The 26,095-nt window shown below is 45.3% G+C and overlaps 1 protein-coding gene across 6 annotated transcripts in view; it reads left to right on the forward strand.

Annotated features, from left to right (window-relative positions):
* The window catches only part of LOC142466796 (uncharacterized), a 361,893-nt gene that overhangs the window by 330,119 nt on the left and 5,679 nt on the right, over positions 1-26,095 (forward strand). For 2 of the 6 annotated variants that reach the window (XM_075572225.1, XM_075572223.1), the window contains one exon: positions 8,013-8,129. The exons of 1 other annotated variant lie outside the window; for it this stretch is intronic. Coding sequence is in view for 1 of the 5 variants with exons in the window: in XM_075572222.1 (XP_075428337.1) it covers positions 19,344-19,350 (7 nt within the window). In the remaining 4 variants the exon portion in view is untranslated. 3 more of the 6 variants (XR_012788218.1, XM_075572226.1, XM_075572222.1) reach the window with 3 other exon arrangements.

The following is a 26,095-nucleotide window of genomic DNA, read 5'->3' on the forward strand; positions in this document are numbered from 1 at the left end:
TTGTCGTTTTGTTCTCCAATGCAACTACAACACACATCACTGCGAAATGCTCAAAGAACTAGATTGGTCATCACTAGAGTAGGCGCAAAGTTCAACTTTCCTGTCTTACCTTTAAATTCTTTATGGGCAAGCTACCCAGCTATCTGAACAAGCTCCTCACCCCTACCACATGCAGCACTTATCACCTGAGATCAGACTCCAAAAGATTGTTCATGGTCCCAAGGCTCAACAAAGTATCCGGCCATTCCTCCTTCTCTTACCGTGCACCCCAAAACTGGAACAACCTACCAGAGACTCTCACATCCACCACCACTTTAAGTTCTTTCAAATCTAAGGCTGTCTCACATTTTAATCTGGTCTGTAACTGTTTCATTCGCCCATAACATATATTTTCTTTAACTGTGCATGCAATGTCTTGTATATAATGTATACCCTGTTCATTTATGTAACTGTATTTGTAACCATGTATTATTTGTCTTAACTCTGCCCAGGACATACTTGAAAACGAGAGGTAACTCTCAATGTATTACTTCCTGGTAAAATATTTTATAAATAAATAAATATAAATAAAAGTAAACATACCTTGGGGATGGTCGGGACTGGCGGTGGCTGCAGGGACGGGCAGAGAGTCAGGAGCCGGCTGCGACCGGCCATCAGATGCAGGCCTCCTCACTGTGTCCCACACCGAGCTTCCAGTCAGCGCGCACTGGAAGCTTTGGCGTGCTGACGTCAGAGGGGCACAGCGCACTGACGTCAGAGGCTGGGACAGGAAGGACTGCATCTGATGCAGAGCCGGGGCCTGGCCGCGACTGGTAGCCATTATCCTTTGTCCCCCTTGTCATGGGAGACCACGCTTTTTGCTACGTGAAGGTGAAAGAAAACGGCGCTAACTCTATTAGTGTACACTAATAATATACAGTGAATATTTTGACCAAATCAATTAATTGTTAAACAGTGATATTGTGTTCAAATAACGTGATAATATTATTGAAAGGTTCAAACCCCCTGCTCAAACCCAGCTGGTGGGGACTGGTTTCGCTAGTCCCACAAATCGTCACTCTCCAGTTGTAATCCAGGGGGAGCATGGAGGGAAAAGAACATAAAACAAGAAAAACAATCTAAGTGCAGACAATAAAATTCAAGTGATATAAATTCTGCGTTCTTTCTTGGCTCATATGTGATGTCTACTTACAAGATGTAAGTCAAAATCAAGCGGTTTTGACACTCAATGGTCTCTGCTGTGCAGGTATTCCCACCAGGTGATAGGGTCTCCAGCTCTCAGCTCCGCAGCAAAGTGTATGTAAAAGAAATACAAACCATACTGCAGACCAGTATAATGTAAAAAAACTAGACTTTATGGGGTTTAAAAATGAACACTTACAATAAAAACAAGTATTTCAGGCATGTACCACAATCATTGTGATCAAAGAGAGAAGATGATTTTTTGGTTTACACTTCAGGCTCACCCGCCTCCTCCGGTGTGACTTGGTGTGGACCACCACTCTCAGGGACTTTGTACCTCCAGCGGTGGGCGCATTGATCCAGGTCTCTCTTCCCTCGTGGGTTCCCTCTTCTGTGGGTCGATCACCTTCCCATAACAGCTGCCCGCAGGCACTGTGGAGTTCTTCACTGGGATACAGCCTCTCTGATGGATGTTTCAGCTTCACTCGCACACCGATGCGTCACTTCCGCTCCGTCCCGATACGTCACTTCCGGTCGCGGTTCTGTGAGTATCTGTCAGTAAATTTCTCCTCTCTTCTCTCTCCTCTCTGGGCGGCTACCACTCTACGCGTTTCGCCAAAAAAGGGTGTGTGGCTTCCTCAGGAGTGTCAACCCACGAGGGAAGAGAGACCTGGATCAATGCGCCCACCGCTGGAGGTACAAAGTCCCTGAGAGTGGTGGTCCACACCAAGTCACACCGGAGGAGGCGGGTGAGCCTGAAGTGTAAACCAAAAAATCATCTTCTCTCTTTGATCACAATGATTGTGGTACATGCCTGAAATACTTGTTTTTATTGTAAGTGTTCATTTTTAAACCCCATAAAGTCTAGTTTTTTTACATTATACTGGTCTGCACTATGGTTTGTATTTCTTTTACATACACTTTGCTGCGGAGCTGAGAGCTGGAGACCCTATCACCTGGTGGGAATACCTGCACAGCAGAGACCATTGAGTGTCAAAACCGCTTGATTTTGACTTACATCTTGTAAGTAGACATCACATATGAGCCAAGAAAGAACGCAGAATTTAGACCACGCTTTTTAACACCTTAATATCTTGATCCTTTTATTGAACAAAGCATGAGATAAAATACATTGTAATTTATTTACAGAAGAAACACACACAGCTTGATTTACAACACGAATAAACACTTACTGGAACAGGGCAAAACGAAATAAAATGTCCACGGAACGAAATTCGCAGAAATAGTCTCTAGACATCAATTCCCAGAGTGGGGTTGATGCGCAAATAGAGCCACGAGACAGTCTTTGGCTTGGGGCGCAGCTTGCGACCCCTCTTTCTCCGCCGAAATGAATATTTTCATTCTGTCCATACAAATCCGGTGGTCTTTCTTCCTCATGTCCTCAGGAATCGGGGGGGATTCCTGAGTACATGTTTTGGGGGAACCCGCAACCCGGGCCCCCTTTTACCCAAACACACCCTGACAACATTTTACCGTAAAATCACCCCTGAAACTCACGCCCTGCATATCCCCGTTGCTTGGCACTCCTGGAACAGTAAAACCACATACATCTTTATTATACAAACAGTTATATACCATAATTGGGTTGAAGAGCTGACACGCACAATTCCCCAATATAGCTCAGGGGCACCCAGCCAGGCGTAATACCTTTATTTGGTGGCCTGTGTACCCCTTCACCGTCACACCTCCCCACCTCAAAGCGTAGGCGCTGGCACAACCGCCCAATCCGGCGTATTGACAGGCGGCCCAACTATTGAGGTTAACAGTTCAACAGGGCAGTCTTTGCGGTATGGTTCATCTGCACTGTCGTGCCCGGTGCTCCCCGTATTCGGCTGAGCACAGCACTGATATCAACGTCCGGGACATCGGTCTGCACACAAAACTTTGTAGCAGAGTTTGGTGCAGTTAGTAGCAGCACACTGGGTAGTGCAGTTATCAGAGCCTGAATTGCCCTTTCACAGGCTGCAGACCAGACCAACAGTACCGAGAGTCACTTCCCAGTCAAGTCAGTCAGGGATCTAGTCACAGCTCTGTGCTGTGAGATAAACCCTCTACAGCAACCAGTGGTACCTAGAAAAGTCAGATGCCCTCCACTCGCCCTGTGCCCTAGGTCAAACATCTCAGCCATCCCAACTAAGCACTTAGGGGCTTTCACCAATAGCCCTGCTTCCCTTACTCGAGCTAACCTGTGCTAGCGGTAAATCCCAAGAATAACTATAGCTATCTCCCGCAGATATGCACCTACATAACTCTGCACTCCCTCCAGCAACCTACTGACCAGGCATCGAACGGTAGCCAGGGCATTCCTCATCCCGAATGGCATCACTAAAAATTCACTGAGGCCACTCGGGGTGATGAAGGCTGACGTCTCCCTAGCGTCCCTCTCTACACTGCCCTTCACCTCTGCTGATACCCTGTATGAATTCCTATGCAGAGGGCGCAGATCACTTGTGAGCCCACGATGATCTGTGCCATGTGTCCAGCCCGGCTGGTCCGAGAACAGAACCCTATGCTGTTCTGACCTAGCCCTGGCTACTGCTCCTGGCTGCCTACTCACCCGGGACCCTAGCTCACCTGGAACCCCCCTAGTATAACCTATCCCAGCCAAGATGCTTGGCACTGCCTGCGCTACTCCCTGAAACAGCCTCTTATTCCTGGTAACAGGTCCAGGAGTATCCGCACAAGCACCCGCTTTACCCTCTTGCTGGCAGGCATCACCGGGGCGGCACAACTCTGCCACTGCCCCTGATGCCTCCGGCCAGGAGTAATGCTGCAACAGCTAACCTCTCGTCTGAGTGACCCGCTAGTGGAATGAAGTGGGCTTCCCGTAATCCTTGCTGCCTACACTCCCTAGATACCACTAACCGTCTTCTATCTGTCCAGACTCCTTCAAACCCGGTAGATCCAGACTCCCTACCCCAGAGCCAGCGGTGCGACAGCAAGTGGTCTGACCCCCCGCTGCCTGAAACTCGGACGACCGCAGTCTCATACCTTCTAGGCTGGGGTCAGCTTTCACCGCATTCCTAAATTCTGTTCCTAACACTAACCACCCACCGTTAGTCTCTAATTCAGGGGAAACAGGAACAGGTAAAGGGAACAGTAAGTCAGTCACTGGTCGCGACTCAGTAGTCTGGCTTACCTGTCTGGTCCCCTCAGAGACCGCTGGAACTGTTGGTCCCAAATGCAGGGGGACGGGTTGATCCTGCTGCCATCCCTGATAACTGGCTCCTAGGAATCGCTGCAACAGGAGCCAGCTCTGCAGTGAATACACAGGTAACATGTCCCAGGTCATTGCCGAGCAAAACTGCGGCATCTAACCCAGGCAATACCCCCACCTCCCTCATGCTACGACCGGCACCCCAATCCAAAAAGACCCGGGCAACCTGGAGTGACCACGGTCCTCCATCTGGCATGGTCACACGCATCCCAGTGACTGGGAGCAAATCCTCTGGCCGGACCATATCAGGCCGGACCAGGGTAACGAAGGCACCGGAATCCAACAAGCCGTCCGCTTGACGGTTTTCGATGGTCACCCTCTGCAGATGTTTCTGTTGGGCATCACTGGGCTGCATCCCGACTGATGCAACCTAATGCTCCTCCGTCTCCACTGCTGGGTCCTGAGGGTCAAATGCAGATCTCTCCGTGGACGTCCTTCTGTGGGTTGAATTCACGGCTCGGCTTGACTCTTCTGTGTGTGCCAGTCGCCTACTGGCGACCGGTCTCGCAGCTGGAGAGCGTTCCCCCAGATGGGGTTCACTGGACCTGGCACGGTCCGGACAGTCGGGTCTGATGTGACCGACTTTGTTACACAGGTAGCACCTTTTCTCATGCCTAAATTCTGCAGGTTTTAGGATTACTGTGCTCTGCTGCTGCAGATTTTTGCACCCACTGAGGCGTTTGCTTGGCTCGCTTGGCTGGCATAGCGGTTGTCTGGGAGCACCTTTCTCCTCCATCAGGGCATGGCTGCATAAGTACTCGTCAGCCATCCTGGCAGCCTCCTCATGAGTCTTCATTTTTTTGTTAAAGACCCATGCCCTCACGTCTGAGGGGCACTGCTGCAATAACTGCTCATGGAAGATGTAAGTCCAGCAGCGTGTGGTACTTTGTGGCACCACAACCCTCCACCCACTGAGTACCCTGGCGTGCCATGCAGGCACCATAGTTCACAAAGGACTCCTGAGGATGGCGTTCCTCTGTCCTGAACTTGCCTCTGTACGCTTCTTGGGTGAGGGCATACCGCAGCAGCAGTAATGCCTTGAGGTGGTCGTGGTCATCCCGATCCTCTCGTGGGGTGGACTTCAGGGTCTCTTTTGCCTTGCCCGACAGCAAGGGATATAACCACAGCACCCAGTCACGTTGTGGTACTCTGTACCTTAAGCACTGCGTTTTAAAGTCAGATAAAAATCCGTCTATCTTGTCTTTGCCACAGACGAACTTATTGAAACTGATGGTTAACCTGGGGCACAGGCTGCTCTCCATTCACCAGGTGAGCATGAGGGGTCACTTGTCTGTGAACAGCTGCCAGCATGCAAATCCGCTCATCGGCTGTAGCGTTTGCCCCCCATGAGGCAAGAAGGGCTGTTAGTCCAGAGTTAGGGGTCTCCGCAGGAACATAAGGAGCAATTGGAACTGTTGGCACAATGTCCTCCGCAACCCCCAACCCCAGTCTTTCACCAATATCCTGGTGAGCACCCTCTCCCTCCCCTTGTCCATCTTCCTCCAGGAGTGGTAAAATGATAAGTGCAATTAAAGCGCTAGTGTAAACAAATTAATACAGTGTTATAAACAGTGATATATACAGTAGAACAAAACCTGTGGTACAGTTTATGATGAAGATTGTCCTTGAGCTGCCTGAGAGGTAGATCTGGTATCTTCCAACCAGATAAGAAGATTCGTGTGGAGTAGCCTCCTATGGCGCTAAGGATGAAGAATGGAATAGAGTCTTGTGCAGTGATTTCTTCTTACAGGGAATACCTCAGAGAAGGGAACAAGAAATAAACAAAAACACCGCAGTAGTGTATTATCTTTGAGACAACAATTGTCGTATGGGACAAGATACAAAGAGCATTTATTGGTTAAAACAATTGTAACCGCAATTGACATAAAACATATGTGTGATTAATAAACAGTAGACTTTTCTCCTGCTGAACAAGAGGAAAGTTCTCACTGCTGAATAAGAAGTGAGCTTCCAAGCGCTTGTGCTTAAAGGAAGCTACGTTGCTCCGCCGTATAGTAAAACTGAAATCCTACTCACCGTCCATGAGTAGGACATGTACAGTGGTTCGGGGTCTTTTGCCAGGGATAGCCGCTTGCCGTGGGGTGCAGGGCGTCCTTTAGTGCGGGGAGATTTCCTGCGGTCCCCGTGGTCTGCTGCCAACCGAGTAGTTTCTAACCGTCTCCTCCCGCTGACGTCACCGTCTGGTGTGCACAGCTACGGGGTCTCTGGATGGCCAAAAACCTTCATACGCGTTTCGAAACTCCTTAATGCTGGGTTTCTTCGTCAGGGATGTCTGTTACATGGGGTTGTGCTTCCTTTTAAACCCTTGATGATTTAATTATGATAATTTGGTGGGAACGCCCTAATAAGAGTCCTGATAAGTGTCCTGTGTTTCTAAACATTGTTAAACAGGAATAAACAGTAATGAACAGTGATAAACCGTAATGCACAAAATCTTTGTACTGACATTTGTTTACATAGCATTTTTTTGTGTACATATAGCTAAGCCAGTGCGTACATACACGGATGAATATACAGGTGGATGAATATGGACATATTATAGCTGTAATTTGCTGCAAATAGAAATATATACTTATATATCACATAATATGTGTTCTTTTCATCCAAACATCAGATCATTTATTGCTTAAACATCAAACATTAAGTGATGTATACCTTAGTGCTTTTTGTCCCTTTTAAAGGGAAAATTTATTTTAGCACAAGTGCAGTTATATGTAATAATGAAATCATTTGTCAGTTTGGATGGAATCAGACCATGCGTGGGTCTAGACACATGGTATATAATAGTCATTAATCATTTTGCAAACATTGTTCTACAATTACTATTTGGCAACAATTAATATGCAACAAACATTTTACAGGGTGACATATATAATAAACCTTATGGAAAAATTGACAACTTTTAATTCTACTTGTATTTGTATACTTGAATTCATATAGAAAATTTAATATGTTGTTAGTGAACTTATACCCCAATGATTTACACCAGAATAAATAAATGTTAGTAATATATTCCATACCATTCTTTGGATGAGAGTATGGATTTGATCTTGAGCAAAAATACTCGAAATGGTCTTTTTTTAGAAAATTTACTTTGGAGAGACACATATCTTAAAGACAAATTATTGAATAATGTATTGAAGACTGCAATAATGTGACTTATACAAATTGAAAATTAACGTGATAATAGTGCTAACTACCTAAATAATATATATTTTTTTTATTTTATTCATTAAGTGATAGTGACATTAATGAGATTATTTGTATAATGCAATGTGGTGAATAATATTATAGTTTAGTGATTATATGAATATTTAGTGCATAAACTCATATATAGTGCATATTTTGTGATTATTTTGTGATGTTGGACAGGCAATTTCATGATAGCTGAGTTTGTCGGCGGACAAGGGACAGGGCACCCAGCCAGATCATGCGAAATCTACATTATTTGAGGAATGATGTCAAATCAAATTCAACATTCAAACCTTTTGGACTGAGGGTTTTTAATTCGAAAATCCAATAGGACTCTCTTCTAGATATGATGTTTAGTTTATCTCCCCCTCATTTACAGAATGTGGGACACTCTATAGACTGGCATTGAACTACACTGTGAGGGGAAAGTGAAGCACCGAACAGCAGCCTGCTTCTATCGGCGGTTCTCTCCACCACCCACTTTATTATGGAAAATGTGAGTTTCCTAATTACCTGTGCATAATACATTTGTATAGTTCATACTATTTGCACTATTTGTGGTTTTCTTTATTTTCATATCATCCACTTCACTGAGAGGATACAGACTCCAGTAACAAAAAGGGCTCCAGTCAGAGAGAGAAGGATCTCTGACATGCAGTGATTTTATACGTTTTTTGTGAGTTCATTTCTTATGTTTTACATCATTTAAAGCAGTGAATTACCATCTGCACTATATATATTTATATTTTTTCACATATCACGAGATGCAGCGCTCCTCCACAACCCCAAGAAAAGAATACTCCACATCCTGGGATTAGGAACGATCCCACCAGAGGAAGTTGAGCTGCTGTTGTACACTGGTTTTAATTTATTTTATTTAACACTATATGGTGATAGGTTTATTGTGTGTACTTAAGGTGTGTCACTTATCACACTAATTATTATATTGTTTAGGAAGCGCCCAGTCCATCCACTTCCCCCACTCCCCCACCCACTATTACATATTATATTCCAATAGGTCTGACCTTGTCATGGCCTTTACAGTCTCTATGGCATTATCCAATTGATGTTTGTTATATTCTCGGTCAATGAATTTTTGTTTTAATTCCTGTGCCTGGACATCAAAGATTTGGGGGTCTGTGCAGTTGCGTTTAATCCTGACTAGTTGTCCTTTGGGAATGTTTTTAATCCAATTTGGATTGTGATGACTGCTGGCCAGTAAGTAGTTGTTTGCCTGGACCGGTTTGTAATAGGTTTTGGTTTTTAAGATGTTGTTTTCTGTGTATAACTGTAAGTCCAAAAACTCAATGCAGCTTTTACTTTCCTTAAACGTGAAGGTCAAGTTTCTATCATTGCTGTTAAGATATATTTTGAATGTTTCTAATTCTCCAACTGTACCCCTCCAAATGAATAAGACGTCGTCTATGTAGCGCCGCCATAGGACAAGATTCGCCCCCAGTTCTCTATTGGACCAGATGGTGTCATCCTCCCACTTACCCATATATAGGTTCGCGTAACTGGGAGCGAATTTTGTACCCATGGCGGTGCCACATGTCTGAAGATAAAATTGTTCTTTAAATAAGAAATAATTATGTCTTAGGATGTAATTGATTGATTCCATCAAGAATTTGACTAGTGTGGTTGGCATGGATTTGTCATTCTCTAATATTGTTCTAGTTGCTTCGCATCCTTTAGTGTGTGAAATTACGGTATATAGCGATGTTACATCTGCAGTGACTATGATATAGTCCTGTTGCCATTGTAGGTCCCTCAGGATTTGCAAGATGTGCGTGGTGTCTCGTAGATGTGAGCGCAATTTGACTACATATTTTTGTAGATGGTGATCAATGTACTCAGATAATGCTGAAGTAATAGATCATATGCCCGATATTATAGGGCGACCAGGTGGTCTCATAAGGTCTTTATGAATCTTCGGTATCATATAAAAGATAGGGATTCTTGGATGTAAATTATACAAAAATTCATGTTCCCTATCATTTATGACACCATCACTTACTGCTCCCTCCAATAGAAGTTTTAGTGTCTCCTGATATTTCGATGTGGGATTACAGTTTAAAGGGAGGTAGGTATCTTGATCATCAAGAATGCGTCTCGACTCCTCAATGTAGTAAGCCGCATCCATGACTACAATGCCCCCTCCCTTGTCCGCCGATTTAATCACTATTTGTTTGTTGTTCTCTAATTGTGTTATTGCCTGTTTCTCATCAAAACTAAGATTGTCTTTCTTTCTTTTCTCCTTCGAGATGTGTCTCTCCAAGTCTGCTGTGACCATTTCTGCGAATGATTCCACTAAATTGCCCCTTGCAAATTTGGGGTAAAAGGTTGATGTTGGTTTAAACTTAGTGTAGTTACTATTTGTACCCTCTATATTTTCGTCAATAGATGTTTTATTTTTTGCAAAAAACCTTTTAAGTGCTAGCTTTCTAACAAATTTTTGCACATCTACTGTATATAGATCTCAAAATTATTGGGATCGCTAGTGGGTGCAAATGTTAACCCTTTACTCAACACTTGTTTTTCAGGTTTAGTTAATTTATAATGACTTATATTAAATATATTGAGTTGCTGTTTGATCTTATTAAGTTTTCTCATTCGCTTATTGTTCTGGCTGGTTTTTTCTTTCCCACCTCTTCTACCTCTCTTCCTATTTTTCTTTTTCTTGTATTGGGTGAATCCCATTTTTTGTCTGATTTTTTTCTCTAATATTCCTCGTCCCTTTCTCTCTTCCAATCTAAAAAAGAAAACGTCGGTCTCTTTTCCAGACTGGAAGTTTGGGGGACACCCTGTTTTTTATCACCATTAATTAATTTTGGTTCTTTTGTGGGACTCACACTGATTTTATTTGTTTGTTTATTCTTACTTGTGGGAGATGTTGTGGGGCTTATCTTTTTCTGATGTGTATAATCTATATGTAAACCTCTTAGTTGATGAAAAGGAGAATTTATATTATATTTAGGTTTGCTGTTAGAGTTTTCTTTTTCTTTATTTGTCTCCTTTTCTCTTCTAAGATTGGTACGGTCTATTTCATCCTTTTGCTTTCTACTGTCTCTAGAATTAGATGGAGTCCTATCCCGGGATCCATCATATTTGGACTTTTCGGGTGCCCATTTTTTGTCATAACGTTTTTTGCCTTTATGAAAAGTTTGGTTTTTTTCTAAATTTGAAGTTTAATTCCAATTTCTGTATTTACCTTGGGCATAGTCTAGCTCAGCGTTTCCCAAATGGTGGGTCGCGACCCGGCACCGGGCCACGAAAGCAAAATGCCGGGTCGCCTAAAAAAAACTCTTGTCGGGGGGCATGGCTAGGACACAGGGCAGAGCGGTCGCACTTCTGCTAGGCTCCGTAAAAAACAAAACTAAAAATCTGCTGCTGCTTAGCTGTGCACTTGTGCAGGACCCCATGCAGAGAAGCAATCAGCAGTAGCTCTGCCTCTAACACTTCCTGTATCTTCACGGCACCAGGTCAGGGGGGAGGGAGGTCAGGTGGGTGGGTATGGAAGCCCAGAGCATGCACAAGCTGTGGAACCCTAGCTTCACTCCAGCAAGCCTTGAAGAAGAAGAGAACCTGCCTGCTCCTGCTCCATTGTGTTTCCGACTACAGGGTAAGTGCAGCAGCAGCCCCCTCCCCCCCCCCCCCCAGCAGGCAGAAAAAAATAACTTTCAGAACAATTGCACTGCAAGCACTTTTAGACATTTTATTGCACGGGGACTACTGGAACTGGGTGCCCCTGGTCTCTCTCTCTCTCTTTGCCCTCCTTGTTCTCTCTCTGCCCCCCCCTGGTCTCTCTCTGCCCCCCCCCCCTGGTCTCTCTCTGCCAACCCCTGGTCTCTCTCTGCCAACCCCTGGTCTCTCTCTGCACCCCCTGGTCTCTCTCTGCCCCCTCCCTGGTCTCTCTCTGCCCCATTCCTGGTCCCTCTCTGCCCCCTCCCTGGTCTCTCTCTGCCCCCTCCCTGATCTCTCTCTGCCCCCTCCCTGGTCTCTCTCTGCCCCCTCCCTGGTCTCTCTCTCCCCCTCCCTGGTCTCTCTCTGTCCCCTTCCCTGGTCTCTCTCTGTCCCCCTCCCTGGTCTCTCTCTGTCCCCCTCCCTGGTCTCTCTCTGTCCCCCTCCCTGGTCTCTCTCTGTCCCCCTCCCTGGTCTCTCTCTGTCCCCCCCCCTGGTCTCTCTCTGTCCCCCTCCCTGGTCTCTCTCTGTCCCCCTCCCTGGTCTCTCTCTGTCCCCCTCCCTGGTCTCTCTCTGTCCCCATCCCTGGTCTCTCTCTGCCCTCCCTGGTATCCCTCTGCCCCCTCCCTGGTCTCTCTCTGCCCCCCTGGTCTCTCTCTGCCCCCCCTGGTCTCTCTCTGCCCCCCCTGGTCTCTCTCTGCCCCCCCATGTCTCTCTCTGCCCCCCCTGGTCTCTCTCTGCCCCCCCTGGTCTCTCTGCCCCCCTGGTCTCTCTCTTTCCCCCCCCTGGTCTCTCTCTGCCCCCCCCTGGTCTCTCTCTGCCCCATCCCTGGTCTCTCTGCCCTCCCTGGTCTCTCTCTGCCCCCCCCTGGTCTCTCTCTGCCCCCCTGGTCTCTCTCTGCCCCCCCCTGGTCTCTCTCTGTCCCCCTCCCTGGTCTCTCTCTGTCCCCCTCCCTGGTCTCCCTCTGCCCCCTCCCTGGTCTCCCTCTGCCCCCTCCCTGGACTCTCTCTGCCCTCCCTGGTCTCTCTCTGCCCCCCCTGGTCTCTCTCTGCCCCCCCCCCCCCTGGTCTCTCTCTGCCCCCCCCCTGGTCTCTCTCTGCCCCCGCCCTGGTCTCTCTCTGCCCCCCCCCTGGTCTCTCTCTGCCCCCCCTGGTCTCTCTCTGCCCCCTCGCTGGTCCCTCTCTGCCCCCTCCCTGGTCCCTCTCTGCCCCCTCCCTGGTCTCTCTCTGCCCCCTCCCTGGTCTCTCTCTGCCCCCTCCCTGGTCTCTCTCTGCCCCCTCCCTGGTCTCTCTCTGCCCCCTCCCTGGTCTCTCTCTGCCCCCTCCCTGGTCTCTCTCTGCCCCCCACCCCTGGTCTCTCTCTGTCCCCCTCCCTGGTCTCTCTCTGTCCCCCTTCCTGGTCTCTCTCTGCCCCCGCCCTGGTCTCTCTCTGCCCCCCCCCTGGTCTCTCTCTGCCCCCCCTGGTCTCTCTCTGCCCCCTCCCTGGTCTCTCTCTGCCCCCTCCCTGGTCCCTCTCTGCCCCCTCCCTGGTCTCTCTCTGCCCCCTCCCTGGTCTCTCTCTGCCCCCTCCCTGGTCTCTCTCTGCCCCCTCCCTGGTCTCTCTCTGCCCCCTCCCTGGTCTCTCTCTGCCCCCACCCCTGGTCTCTCTCTGTCCCCCTCCCTGGTCTCTCTCTGTCCCCCTCCCTGGTCTCTCTCTGTCCCCCTCCCTGGTCTCTCTCTGTCCCCCTCCCTGGTCTCTCTCTGTCCCCCTCCCTGGTCTCTCTCTGCCCCCTCCCTGGTCTCTCTCTGCCCTCTCCCTGGTCTCTCTCTGCCCCCCCCCCCCCCAGTCTCTCTGTATGGACATTCTTATCTGTTTTATTTTACCTATAGGCCAGTATAGCATATAAAAAGTTTGGGAAACCCTGGTCTAGCTTGTCCCTGTGGTGTTTAATTTTTTTGTTTTCTTTTATTTCTTTTTCTACCTGTTTTGTTTTTTTCTCAATTTTATCTTCATATAAAATTTTCTCTGAGCTAGTGTTGGTTTCTAGATATTCCTGAATTTCGACAATTTCATTGTCTAGTTTTTGCAATAATTTCCTTCTATTCATGATTAGAAATCTCATTAGTTCAAATGAACAATTGTCCAATAGTCTATTCCATTCTAAAATGAATTGATCACTTTCAAAATCTGTTGTTGGAGATTTGAAAATTCGCAGACCCCTAGGGATCATTTTTTGTTCCAAATATTTTTCTAGAGCTACTGCGTCCCATAATTGACGGGATTCGTGAATTAATAATTTTTCTAGTCTGTCATAAGTAGCCTCTAGATCTTCTACCTTTTCATCTTCCTGTATCATGATATTATCATTGTTTTGTTCTGTGGAAAATATAGAGTCTATATCTAACCCTCTACTATTCCGATTGTGAAATAAAGTGCTCATAATGAAATCTGATTCTATGTAACACAGCAGCTAACACTTAAGATAAACTCAAAGTGGTAAAATGATAAGTGCAATTAAAGCGCTAGTGTAAACAAATTAATACAGTGTTATAAACAGTGATATATACAGTAGAACAAAACCTGTGGTACAGTTTATGATGAAGATTGTCCTTGAGCTGCCTGAGAGGTAGATCTGGTATCTTCCAACCAGATAAGAAGATTCGTGTGGAGTAGCCTCCTATGGCGCTAAGGATGAAGAATGGAATAGAGTCTTGTGCAGTGATTTCTTCTTACAGGGAATACCTCAGAGAAGGGAACAAGAAATAAACAAAAACACCGCAATAGTGTATTATCTTTGAGACAACAATTGTCGTATGGGACAAGATACAAAGAGCATTTATTGGTTAAAACAATTGTAACCGCAATTGACATAAAACATATGTGTGATTAATAAACAGTAGACTTTTCTCCTGCTGAAGAAGAGGACAGTTCTCACTGCTGAATAATAAGTGAGCTTCCAAGCGCTTGTGCTTAAAGGAAGCTACGTTGCTCCGCCGTATAGTAAAACTGAAATCCTACTCACCGTCCATGAGTAGGACATGTACAGTGGTTCGGGGTCTTTTGCCAGGGATAGCCGCTTGCCGTGGGGTGCAGGGCGTCCTTTAGTGCGGGGAGATTTCCTGCGGTCCTCGTGGTCTGCTGCCAACCGAGTAGTTTCTATCCGTCTCCTCCCGCTGACGTCGCCGTCTGGTGTGCACAGCTACGGGGTCCCTGGATGGCCAAAAACCTTCCTACGCGTTTCGAAACTCCTTAATGCTGGGTTTCTTCGTCAGGGATGTCTGTTACATGGGGTTGTGCTTCCTTTTAAACCCTTGATGATTTAATTATGATAATTTGGTGGGAACGCCCTAATAAGAGTCCTGATAAGTGTCCTGTGTTTCTAAACATTGTTAAACAGGAATAAACAGTAATGAACAGTGATAAACCGTAATGCACAAAATCTTTGTACTGACATTTGTTTACATAGCATTTTTTTGTGTACATATAGCTAAGCCAGTGCGTACATACACGGATGAATATACAGGTGGATGAATATGGACATATTATAGCTGTAATTTGCTGCAAATAGAAATATATACTTATATATCACATAATATGTGTTCTTTTCATCCAAACATCAGATCATTTATTGCTTAAACATCAAACATTAAGCGATGTATACCTTAGTGCTTTTTGTCCCTTTTAAAGGGAAAATTTTTCATTTGAACTAATGAGATTTCTAATCATGAATAGAAGGAAATTATTGCAAAAACTAGACAATGAAATTGTCGAAATTCAGGAATATCTAGAAACCATCACTAGCTCAGAGAAAATTTTATATGAAGATAAAATTGAGAAAAAAACAAAACAGGTAGAAAAAGAAATAAAAGAAAACAAAAAAATTAAACACCACAGGGACAAGCTAGACTATGCCCAAGGTAAATACAGAAATTGGAAGAAAACTTCAAATTTTGAAAAAACCCAAACTTTTCATAAAGGCAAAAAACGTTATGACAAAAAATGGGCACCCGAAAAGTCCAAATATGATGGATCCCGGGATAGGACTCCATCTAATTCTAGAGACAGTAGAAAGCAAAAGGATGAAATAGACCGTACCAATCTTAGAAGAGAAAAGGAGACAAATAAAGAAAAAGAAAACTCTAACAGCAAACCTAAATATAATATAAATTCTCCTTTTCATCAACTAAGAGGTTTACATATACTGTAGATGATACACATCAGAAAAAGATAAGCCCCACAACATCTCCCACAAGTAAGAATAAACAAACAAATAAAATCAGTGTGAGTCCCACAAAAGAACCAAAATTAATTAATGGTGATAAAAAACAGGGTGTCCCCCAAACTTCCAGTCTGGAAAAGAGACCGACGTTTTCTTTTTTAGATTGGAAGAGAGAAAGGGACGAGGAATATCAGAGAAAAAAATCAGACAAAAAATGGGATTCACCCAATACAAGAAAAAGAAAAATAGGAAGAGAGGTAGAAGAGATGGGAAAGAAAAAACCAGCCAGAACAATAAGCGAATGAGAAAACTTAATAAGATCAAACAGCAACTCAATATATTTAATATAAGTCATTATAAATTAACTAAACCTGAAAAACAAGTGTTGAGTAAAGGGTTAACATTTGCACCCACTAGCGATCCCAATAATTTTGAGATCTATATAGATGTGCAAAAATTTGTTAAAAAGCTAGCACTTAAAAGTTTTTTTGCAAAAAATAAAACATCTATTGACGAAAATATAGAGGGTACAAATAGTAACTACACTAAGTTTAAACCAACATCAACCTTTTACCCCAAATTTGCAAGGGGCAATTTAGTGGAATCATTCGCAGAAATGGTCACAGCAGACTTGGAGAGACACATCTCGAAGGAGAAAAGAAAGAAAGACAATCTTAGTTTTGATGAGAAACAGGCAATAACACAATTAGAGAACAACAAACAAATAGTGATTAAATCGGCGGACAAGGGAGGGGGCATTGTAGTCATGGATGCGGCTTACTACATTGAGGAGTCGAGACGCATTCTTGATGATCAAGATACCTACCTCCCTTTAAACTGTAATCCCACATCGAAATATCAGGAGACACTAAAACTTCTATTGGAGGGAGCAGTAAGTGATGGTGTCATAAATGATAGGGAACATGAATTTTTGTATAATTTACATCCAAGAATCCCTATCTTTTATATGATACCGAAGATTCATAAAGACCTTATGAGACCACCTGGTCGCCCTATAATATCGGGCATAGGATCTATTACTTCAGCATTATCTGAGTACATTGATCACCATCTACAAAAATATGTAGTCAAATTGCGCTCACATCTACGAGACACCACGCACATCTTGCAAATCCTGAGGGACCTACAATGGCAACAGGACTATATCATAGTCACTGCAGATGTAACATCGCTATATACCGTAATTTCACACACTAAAGGATGCGAAGCAACTAGAACAATATTAGAGAATGACAAATCCATGCCAACCACACTAGTCAAATTCTTGATGGAATCAATCAATTACACCCTAAGACATAATTATTTCTTATTTAAAGAACAATTCTATCTACAGACATGTGGCACCACCATGGGTACAAAATTCGCTCCCAGTTACGCGAACCTATATATGGGTAAGTGGGAGGATGACACCATCTGGTCCAATAGAGAACTGGGGGCGAATCTTGTCCTATGGCGGCGCTACATAGACGACGTCTTATTCATTTGGAGGGGTACAGTTGGAGAATTAGAAACATTCAAAATATATCTTAACAGCAATGATAGAAACTTGACCTTCACGTTTAAGGAAAGTAAAAGCTGCATTGAGTTTTTGGACTTACAGTTATACACAGAAAACAACATCTTAAAAACCAAAACCTATTACAAACCGGTCCAGGCAAACAACTACTTACTGGCCAGCAGTCATCACAATCCAAATTGGATTAAAAACATTCCCAAAGGACAACTAGTCAGGATTAAACGCAACTGCACAGACCCCCAAATCTTTGATGTCCAGGCACAGGAATTAAAACAAAAATTCATTGACCGAGAATATAACAAACATCAATTGGATAATGCCATAGAGACTGTAAAGGCCATGACAAGGTCAGACCTATTGGAATATAAACCAAAACAAAAAACAAATATGACAGTTGATACAGTTGCTTTCATCACAAAATACAGTTCTCTAGCACCACAGATTAAATGTATAGCATGTCAATTCAGCATCAAAACCAAAAAGTTTATTTCCAACAACACATTGAAAGAATATCCTATCAGATCACTTATAAATTGCCATAGCCAATATGCCATCTATTTGTTGGAATGCCCGTGTGGCCTGCAATATGTGGGCCGCACGGGCAGAACATTACAAAGAAGACTTGGAGAGCACATTTATAACATCAAAAGAGGCTTTGAAGCCCACAATGTGTCTCTCCATTTCAAACTAAAACATTCATAAAGCCCTGAAGGACTAAAATGCCATGCCATAGAGTGTCCCACATTCTGTAAAAGAGGGGGAGATAAACTAAACATCATATCTAGAAGAGAGTCCTATTGGATTTTCGAATTAAAAACCCTCAGTCCAAAAGGTTTGAATGTTGAATTTGATTTGACATCATTCCTCAAATAATGTAGATTTCGTATGATCTGACTGGGTGCCCTGTCCCTTGTCCGCCGACAAACTCAGCTATCATGAAATTGCCTGTCCAACATCACAAAATAATCACAAAATATGCACTATATATGAGTTTATGCACTAAATATTCATATAATCACTAAACTATAATATTATTCACCACATTGCATTATACAAATAATCTCATTAATGTCACTATCACTTAATGAATAAAATAAAAAAATATATATATTATTTAGGTAGTTAGCACTATTATCACGTTAATTTTCAATTTGTATAATTCACATTATTGCAGTCTTCAATACATTATTCAATAATTTGTCTTTAAGATATGTGTCTCTCCAAAGTAAATTTTCTAAAAAAGACCATTTAGAGTATTTTTGCTCAAGATCAAATCCATACTCACATCCAAAGAATGGTATGGAATATATTACTAACATTTATTTATTCTGGTGTAAATCATTGGGGTATAAGTTCACTAACAACATATTAAATTTTCTATATGAATTCAAGTATACAAATACAAGTAGAATTAAAAGTTGTCAATTTTTCCATAAGGTTTATTATATATGTCACCCTGTAAAATGTTTGTTGCATATTAATTGTTGCCAAATAGTAATTGTAGAACAATGTTTGCAAAATGATTAATGACTATTATATACCATGTGTCTAGACCCACGCATGGTATGATTCCATCCAAACTGACAAATGATTTCATTATTACATATAACTGCACTTGTGCTAAAATTAATTTTCCCTTTAAAAGGGACAGAAAGCACTAAGGTATACATCGCTTAATGTTTGATGTTTAAGCAATAAATGATCTGATGTTTGGATGAAAAGAACACATATTATGTGATATATAAGTATATATTTCTATTTGCAGCAAATTACAGCTATAATATGTCCATATTCATCCACCTGTATATTCATCCGTGTATGTACGCACTGGCTTAGCTATATGTACACAAAAAAATGCTATGTAAACAAATGTCAGTGCAAAGATTTTGTGCATTACGGTTTATGACTGTTCATTACTGTTTATTCCTGTTTAACAATGTTTAGAAACACAGGACACTTATCAGGACTCTTATTAGGGCGTTCCCACCAAATTATCATAATTAAATCATCAAGGGTTTAAAAGGAAGCACAACCCCATGTAACAGACATCCCTGACGAAGAAACCCAGCATTAAGGAGTTTCGAAACGCGTAGGAAGGTTTTTGGCCATCCAGGGACCCCGTAGCTGTGCACACCAGACGGTGACGTCAGCGGGAGGAGACGGTTAGAAACTACTCGGTTGGCAGCAGACCACGAGGACCGCAGGAAATCTCCCCGCACTAAAGGACGCCCTGCACCCCACGGCAAGCGGCTATCCCTGGCAAAAGACCCCGAACCACTGTACATGTCCTACTCATGGACGGTGAGTAGGATTTCAGTTTTACTATACGGCGGAGCAACGTAGCTTCCTTTAAGCACAAGCGCTTGGAAGCTCACGTCTTATTATTTGTCTCAAAGATAATACACTATTGCGGTGTTTTTGTTTATTTCTTGTTCCCTTCTTTGAGGTATTCCCTGTAAGAAGAAATCACTGCACAAGACTCTATTCCATTCTTCATCCTTAGCGCCATAGGAGGCTATTCCTCCAGGAGTGGCATAATTTCACCCACCCTGTGCTGGAGTAACTTCACTGCGGCTGCAGTCACATGAGCTGTGTTGGAAAGTACAGAAAGGATTGTTTCATGCTGCTCCAAATCCTCTTCTAGTTGTGTCTTTGCCCGACCAGCTGTCAGTAACCCATTCTCTTCACACCGGGCAATGAGCCTGGCATGATCCCAGGAACGGAATTTCCCTGCTCGCTTGTCCATGCTTCACCCGCAGGCAACAAGATATGGCACAAAGAGAGACTGTGTTTTTCGCTTCTCTTGCAAATCGTGTGTGTGCTATCTCATGCTTTGGGAGATCTTAACTTCGAGTCTCCCTCTATGCCAGGCCTGCACAACTCCAGGTTTTCAGGATATCCATACTTCAGCACAGCTGGCTCAATTAATGGCTCAGTCATACTGAGCCACTAATTAACCCAGCTGTGCTGAAGTAGGGATATCCTGTAAACCTGGCCTGTTTACGGCCCTCGAGGACTGGAGTTGTGCAGGCCTGCTCTATGCTATAGTACCCCGCAAGATACTATATCATAGGTTCAACCAGATCCCACCGCTGCCACCAGTTAATATAAGCCTGTCACGGGGGACCAAGGTTTTTAACACCTGAATATCTGGATCCTTTAATTGACCAAAGCAAGAGATAAAATTAATTTTAATTTATTTACACAAGAAACACACACAGCTTGATTTACAAAATACCACGAATAAACACTTGCTGGAACGAGCCAAAACAAAATAAAATGTCCACAGAACGAAATTCACAGAAATCAAGTCTCTAGGCATCAATTCCCAGAGCAGGGTTGATGCGTAAATAGAGCCATGAGACAGTCTTTGGCTAGGGGCACTGCTTGAGACTCCTCTTTCTCCGCTGAAATTAATATTTTTGTTCTGTCCTTGCAGGATTCGTTTTCCAATCCTTAGTTCTAACGAACTTTTGAAGCAGAATCCTTAGTTGCGATGGAATCGTCCTTGTACCGCACGATTTAGTCTTAGAGGTATCTTCTGTACAAGATGGAACATAGATGGAACTAACTCCTGACTGGCTGCACCGGACTTTTAAAACCTTAAAAGCCTATCTGTATCATGTGCAGCCAATCTTTGGCGTGGGAACCAATAGTCCCACCTATAGCCAGGTTCTGCCAGTCCTGCGAAACCTGGCACAAAGCCTCAGTATAGCCACTGAGCATGTGTGACAAACTCCATCTTCCCTCACTTGTCACTTAGCATATGGAACCCTGGCCCTCTTACAGGGTGCCGCTCAGTCTCCTTCACCCCTTCTTGCTAACAAAAGATTTAACACGTCCGTATCTTGGACCGCCTTTGAAGCTTAGGGGCGGAGTAGCCACTGTGTCTCCCATGCAAATGTACCTTCCTCCACCCTGAATTACTTACTCTGAACATTACCTTACTAAACTTATAAATCTTGGGGGACTTTTAAAAACCATTTTCTTTTCCCCTTACTGTTTTGGTTTGTGCTGAAGCAGGGGGATTTGGTGGTGAGCTGCAAATTGCTTCAAAGGGAGGATTTTATCCGGTGGTGTGTTCCTCATGTCCTCAGGAATCTGGGGGATTCCTGCGTACATGTTTCGGGGTAACCCGCAACCCGACCCTCCTTCTACTCAAACATACTCTGACAAAATGTTACCATAAAATCACCCTGAAACTCACTATCTGCACATTATTATACAAACAGTTATATACTATAATTGGGTTGAAGAGCTGACACTCAAAATTCCCCAATATAGCTCAGGGGCAGCCAGCCAGGCATAATACCTTTATTTTGTGGCCTGGGTACCCTTTCACAGTCAGACACCCGTCTTGGCGGCCCTGATGGCTGCGCAGGGTGCCCGGGGCAGCTGGGCCCCCTGACTCACCGGGCCAGGGACGCCAACCCCAGCAGAACCCTCCCTGGTGGTGGCCCTGCCCAGGGAAATAATAAACTGACGGTTGTTATTACCACAATTTGAAGGTGGTATATATCAAGATTGTGGTAATAATTTACTGGGTGCGATATTTGGGCCAATCTCGCGATATGGGAATTAACGTGACCGTTAATAATGTGTTACATACCGCATTGGGTTAATATTTCTATCGTAGGATTCTGTATTGTGTATTATTACAGAAACCTATGATCAAAATAACATTAACCCATTCCATGCCTGTGGTTACCATGGTATACCACAGGCACCAAAGGGGTTAATACTTAATTAAAAGAAAACATTACCTAACCCTGTTGACCCCATTAGTGGCCAGTAAAACATTGCCATTGTAGTCGCTACGGTAATTAAGGGGTTTACCCCTCTCACCACCACCCCCACCCCCCACGGGAAGCCTAACCACCCTCCCCAGGGCAACTACCGCCATCACCCACGTCCTCTATCCCCGCCTGTGACGGGAGACACGCTTAATAACACATTTATATTTCGTGGATCCTGATTGAGCAGAACAGGTTGAGCAAAATAAACTGAGATTTATTCCCTTGATAGGCAAACACACGACAACTGCAGAATAAACTTAATAATTACACGTACGGGTATAGGAACAGGAGATAATGTCCAGAAAGGTGCCAAAGCACCAGAAGATTGTCTTTTAAAATGTAGTCTTTTTGCAAATTGCCAAATAAATAGCCAGTCCAATCCTTCTGTGAAAGTGCAAAGTCTTTTCTGGTTCTCTGGGGATTTTCTGGATCCCCAGGGCTAACGAAATCCTGAAGCAGGGCAAGTTCCCTTGTTGCGATGTTTTTAACCCCTTGCGTTCTGGAATCGTAGCCGCTGTACTTAGGTCTTATCCGCTTGAAGAAATCAGGTAACAACAGCAACAGCAACAGCACAGCAACAACATAGGAATGAGGGGTACAGGCCTTTTTAAGGACAAGGGCCTGTGGGGTTTACATTAGCCTCATCCCATTGGCAAGGAATTATCTTCCTCCTATCAGAACCTGCCTTGTCACATGTGCAAATCCTACAGCCAACCCAGGTAACTGAGCATGCTCAATAAGCAGCTTAGTAGCACTGCTAAGTAAAAAGGGGCCATTCATTTCTGGGGACGCAATGTCTGGAGTTTGGTCCCAAGGTGTGAAATATCTAGGAGGAGTAACAGGACCTGCTACTCAGAAACATCCTAATTAAGTGACACTTTAAGAATCTGGGGCCTTTCATGTATGCATAACATTTGTTCCTTAATGCATTACAAAGGCAGGCAGAAAAAAAATTGCATCCTGCCGGTACATTTTAAAACTGCAACAGAAAGGCACTTCATCAAAATATATGTTTCCCTTATGACAAAGTTATATTTTTAATATGTGTGTTCTTTTGGGGTTACACTGAGGCTGCACCCCCAAAAATCAGGGTGCTGGCTTTCTCCGTTCCTAAATTAGCAGTCTTAAAAGGGGAACAGCATATAATATTAACCCCTTCATCCCCAATGCGAAATAGGGGTAACCAGCCGAGCCCACTGCCTTTATTAATGCGCTGATTACCCCCATTTTCGCCACATCTCCCCCACTCAAAGTCCAAGGTTTGCCCTGGCCACCTCCTCTGGTGGTTGGGCTGACCGGATGGTTTTTGAAGTCATTAGGTCTTGGGGATTGTCCTGCCGGGAGAGGCCATCAGCATTCCCATGCTCACTGCCTTTCTTGTGCTGAATGGTGAAGTCACATTCTTGCAAGGCAAGGCTCCAGCGCAAGAGCTTGGCAATCTCTCCCGACACCCTCTGCAACCAATTTAGGGGGTTATGGACAGTGATAACAGTGAAGTGTCTGCCATACAGAGAGGGCTGTAGCTTCTTTAGCGCCCATACTATGGCCAGACACTCCTTCTCAATAGTGGCATATGCCCCTTCTCTGGGCAGCCGCTTGCGGCCCAGAAACATCATTGGAGGTTCCCTGACCTCCTCCCCCACCTGGCTGAGCACAGCACCAATGCCAACGTCTGAGGCATCAGTCTGCTCCAGAAACTTCTTGGAATAATCTGGAGCGGCCAGTATAGGAGCGCTGGCTAGTGCAGTCTTCAAAGCCTGAAATGCCTTTTCCCAGGCTGGAGACCAGACTACCAGCAAAGACAGTCGCTTCTGGGTCAAGTCAGTCAGGGGTTTAGCAACGGCACTATACTGGGGAACAAACTTCCTATAGTAGCCTGCAGTGCCTAGAAATGACATGTCCTGCTGCTTGGTTTTGGGAGTGGGCCACTGCACTACTGCCTCTACCTTAGCTGGTTCTGGCTTGAGGTGCCCTCCACCCACCCTATGCCCTAGGTATAAGACTTCAGCCATCCCTACTAAGCACTTGGTGGGTTTTAAGGCGAGACCTGCCTCCCTAATCCTGGCTAGCACCGCAGCTACATGAATTAAGTGTGATTCCCAGGAGTTACTGAACACAGCAAAATCATCCAGATAAGCCCTTGCAAACCCTTGCATACTCTCTAGCAAACGATTGACCAGGCGTTGGAAGGTAGCCGGTGCATTCTTCATCCCAAATGGCATCACTAAGAACTCATAGAGGCCACTTGTGGTGATGAAAGCCGACTTCTCCCGAGCCTCCTGGGTCAAAGGGATCAGCCAGTACCCTTTACTGAGATCCCTGGGGTCAGATACCTTGCCCCCGCGAGTTCATCCAGCAACTCATCCATGCGGGGCATGGGGTAGGCATCTGAAACCGTCCCTGCATTGAGCTGCCGGTAGTCCACATAGAACCGGGTGATCCCATCCTTCTTAGGCACTAGGACTACCAGACAAGCCCAAGGGCTCTGGGATGGTACAATTACCCCTAGGGCCAGCATCTCCTCCACCTCCCTCTCTATACTGCCCTTCACCTCTGCTGACACTCTATAAGCGTGCTTATGCAGAGGTCTCAGATCCCCTGTAAGCACTGGGTGCTCAGTGATGTGTGTCCTCCCTGGCTTGTCCGTGAACAGAGCCCTATACTGCTCTAGTATTGCTGCTACCTGTCCTGGATACAAACCCCAGATCTGCCTGAAGCCAACTATCCTCTCCCTGTATGTTCCTACATACCTCTGCACTCTCTCTAGTGCCCTCCTGACCAGGCGGTGGGAGGTAGCCAGAGCATTCCTCATCTGGAATGGCACCCTGAAAAACTCACAGAGGCCATTCTGAAGGCTGAAGACTGACCCCCCCCTTTGCCTTCCTCTCTACACTGTCTGCCACCTCTGCTGATACTCCATAGATATTCTTATGCAGAGGATGCAGATCCCCTGGGAGCACAGGCTGATGTGTACTATGTGCCCTGCCCAGCTTGTCTGAGCTACTTCCTGAAACATGTTCCCCATTCCTGGTAACAGGTTCAGGAGCATCTGCACATAATCACCCGCTTTACCCTCTGGCTGGCAGGCGTCCCAGGGGTGGCCAAAGTCTGCCACTGCCCCTGCTGCCTCCGGCCAGAAGTAAGGCTGCAACAGCTGGGTTCTCATGTGAGTGACCCCCTGATGCCCCACTAGTGGACTGGGGAAGGCTACCTGCAACACTTGCTGCCTACCCTCCCTGGGTCCCACTAACCGTCTTCTACCTGTCCAGACCTTGGCTAACCCGGTAGAACCTGGCTCCCTACCTGAGAGCCCACGGTGCCACAGCCTGTGGTCTGACCCCCTGCTTTCCCAGGACTCGGGCACCCGCAGTCCCATACCTTCTAAGCTGGGGTCAGCTTTCACCGCATCCCTATCTGCTGTCCCTAATTCAAACCACCCACCCTTAGTCTCTAAGTTAGGGGTAACAGGAACAGGTAAAGGGAACAGTAAGTCAGTCACTGGTCGCGACTCAGTAGTCTGGCTTACCTGTCTGGTCTCCGCAGAGGCCACTGAAACCGTTGGTCCCAAATGCAGGGGGACAGAGGTTGGTTCTGCTGTGATTCCTGATGACAGGCTCTTAGGAATTGCCGCAACAGCAGGCAATTCCGCAGCAACCACACAGATCACAGGCTCCAGGTTATTGCTAAGGCGCACCTCAGCAGTTTCCCTGGACAAAACCCCCACCTCCCTCATGCCATGATTGGCACCCCCATCCAAAATGATCTGGGCACCCTGTAAGGACCGCAGCCCTCCATCAGGCATGGTTCTTTGCACCCCGGTGCCCGGGAGCAAATCTTCTGGCTGCACCAGAATAACAGCAGCACCCAAATCTGGCAAGCTCCCTGCTTGCCGGTCACCAAAGGTAACCCTCCGTGGGTGCCTGCTCAGGACATCAGCAGGCTGCATCTCGACAGATGCACTTGGACATCCTCTGCTCACTGCTGCTGGCTCTGAGGTGACAAAAGCAGCATCTGCCTGGGACATCCCTCTTGGTTGTGGCTCCATGGCTGTGCTCTGTTCCTCTCTGTGGGCCAGCCCAATCTGGGTTAGTGGCCCTGCAGCTTGTGAACGTTGCCCCTGATGGGGTCCCCCAGACTGCTCACGGTCCGGGCAATGTGGCCGGATGTGGCTCACCTTGTGGCAATGATAGCACCGTCTCTCAAGCTTGAACTCCCCAGTATAGGGCGTGTCGCTGCCCACTGTATGTTTG

The sequence above is a fragment of the Ascaphus truei genome, chromosome 15 (genome assembly GCF_040206685.1).
Source record: "Ascaphus truei isolate aAscTru1 chromosome 15, aAscTru1.hap1, whole genome shotgun sequence".
In the NCBI taxonomy this organism is placed as follows: Eukaryota; Metazoa; Chordata; class Amphibia; order Anura; family Ascaphidae; genus Ascaphus; species Ascaphus truei.